This window comes from Tachysurus fulvidraco, chromosome 26, assembly GCF_022655615.1.
Source record: "Tachysurus fulvidraco isolate hzauxx_2018 chromosome 26, HZAU_PFXX_2.0, whole genome shotgun sequence".
Classification (NCBI taxonomy): domain Eukaryota; kingdom Metazoa; phylum Chordata; class Actinopteri; order Siluriformes; family Bagridae; genus Tachysurus; species Tachysurus fulvidraco.
The window spans coordinates 1,910,393-1,912,892 of NC_062543.1; the positions used below are offsets into that span (position 1 = coordinate 1,910,393).

The 2,500-nt window shown below is 45.5% G+C and overlaps 1 protein-coding gene across 2 annotated transcripts in view; it reads left to right on the forward strand.

Annotated features, from left to right (window-relative positions):
- The window catches only part of LOC113636578 (astrotactin-2-like), a 369,910-nt gene that overhangs the window by 191,753 nt on the left and 175,657 nt on the right, over positions 1–2,500 (forward strand). For both annotated transcript variants that reach the window (XM_047809140.1, XM_047809141.1), the window contains one exon: positions 2,134–2,301. In XM_047809140.1, the coding sequence (XP_047665096.1) occupies positions 2,134–2,301 (168 nt within the window). The remainder of the gene's footprint in view (positions 1–2,133; positions 2,302–2,500) is intronic.

The window sequence follows — 2,500 nt, forward strand, 5'->3', positions numbered from 1 at the left end:
CCACAGGACTGTAGGAGGACTCATTTGTGGCAGTTGTTTGGATTCGTATCAATCACCTGATCGGTAGAATCCAAGAAATGAAAAATCGGTTATTCTGTAAACTCTGAAGTTAGCAGCTATCCTGCGAGGAGGGATATTTAATTACGTCTCCACCACAGACAGCTACAGGCGTCTGTATGAACATCACGACTCGGTCTGTTAATAAACAGTCACATGATCAGGAAACTTTCCCGAGGTTTGTTGGCATTTTCTCCTCGTGTCTCGGGGTCGATTCTGCCGTCTGCTGTACTGTTACACGTAACGTGGTGAAGCTGTCATTCTGTTCATCAGCTCTTTCAATTTAGAGCCAAAAATATGAAAAATGCAATACAAATATATTTTTTAGTGAATTTGTAAAAAGAGTAGACGTGAGTGTGATGCCGGGGCAGGACCCGAGGTGTGGGGGTGGGGTGGTGGGTGTGGTGGGCGAGAGTGTGGAGCAGACGGATGCGAACAAGCTCTCGACCCCGTCTCATACACAAGGTATACATCAGTTCTAAAGAGCTTTTGAAGGAGCGCCAAGATATCTCAGAAAGCACACACACACACACACACACACACACACACACACACACACACACACACACACACACACACACAGTGAGTGTTCAGCTTGTCAGGTCATCGGTCAAAATCCACAGTGGTCTTGTACGATAGTACTTCCTGTTCCTCAGACACATTGCGAAATCTAAAGACGGTTTTCTCAACAAAAAACAACAACAACAACAACAAAGGCCTCAAACATAACGTTAAGCCTTTATACTGTGTGTATTGTCATCGATACTGTGTGTATTGTTCTGGATCGTTTTTATTTTGTGGTGTAGGAGCGCTAGCTTTCAGCGCTAATCCCGCTACGTACCTAACGCCCTTTTTACACCCGGTCACTTTGTGTGTTGTCTCTGATCCGATAGCTATCTGATGTGTTAAAACTGTTCCGTTTACATCAGGCCACATAAACGCGTCTCGGCGAATCGGATATCGATCCGATCTTTCTGCTCCCGCCCAAAATGCTAATATTGTTTACCTCATTTCCGGGGTAATTGAAACAGAACACACTTTGGTGTACGCGGTTTTCAGAACGCGATCAAAAAGAAGACGAAAAAAATGGTTACGAAGTTTATGCTACAAAAACCTGCGTTTACTGTTTGCTGCGTTTTCGCTGGCGGCAGCAGCGCGTTTTAAGCCCCGACGAGACGCCTGGGTGAAAGATCACCTGAGTGACGTAGTTCCGTTTGGGAGGAGTATAGCGCTGACGTATGTGGCTAGAACAACCACATTCATTTACACCTGTCCAGTTTCATCTGAAACGCGTCCCAGACCACCTCCTGAAGGGGTTTGTGCCATCGGATTTATATCCGTCTCCAAAACGTTTCGGAGGGCATTTAGACCTGGACTTTTTACCTTCGGGTAGCTATCGGATCACAGAAAACGCAGGAAGTGACCAGGTGTAAAAAGCCCCTAAATGCCAGCTTAGTTTAACTGTGCTTTCAGAAACAGCGGCTCTAGAACAAGTTACTTATAGTATGATCAGGAGAAAAATAAACGGGATCACAACAAAAAAACGCCTCCCGAGAGCCTCTGTGCATGAGAACATCATCAGAAGGACATGTTTGTTAGACATCAGCTGGATGGCTTCGAGTTTTTCCGAGTGTTTCTGAATAATTCAGACTAAACCATCTGTCACACCTTCAAACATGTCTTTATGATGATGCTCACGTGCAGACGAGTGTTACATAAAAATGTGTTTAAAGCGCAGGCGAAAGATTTGTAGGAGGACGTCAGATGAGCTGTTAGCGATCCTGAAGGTCAAGGAGAGTCGATTGATAATAAAGAGTAGACAGACTCCCTCCGCAGGTCAGCTGGTCAGAGACAGATAAAGCTTCTTACACTCAGGTCATCTGATTATACTTACGCAAGATTTATATAGAAATCATTTTAATGTCGCATTCAATATGATTTGATGACTTGAGCTCACAGATATTTGATCTACAGCGCTCTGTGTGTGTGTGTGTGTGTGTGTGTGTGTGTGTGTGTGTGTGTGTGTGTGTGTGTGTGTGTGTGTGTGTGTGTGTGTGTGTGTGTGTGTGTGTGCAGGTAGCAGCTTTGTAGTGAGCATGGGCAGCTACCTGGACATTTCTAACTGGCTGAACCCGGCCAAGCTGACGCTGTATTACCAGTCCAACTCGTCCTCACAGTGGACACGTGATTACTGTGGCCAGAGGACTACAGAGCCGTGTGAACAGCTGTGTGACCAGGATACTGGTGAGTGTAACACACACACACACACACACACACACACACACACACACACACACACACACACACAGAGTAATGTAATCAGCAACACAGATCTGTTTAATTAAAAGGACACCAAACATGACCTGCCCCTGCTGATCTGATTGGACCTGTAGGAAGTGTGTGTGTGTGTGTGTGTGTGTGTGTGTGTGTGTGTGTGTGTGTG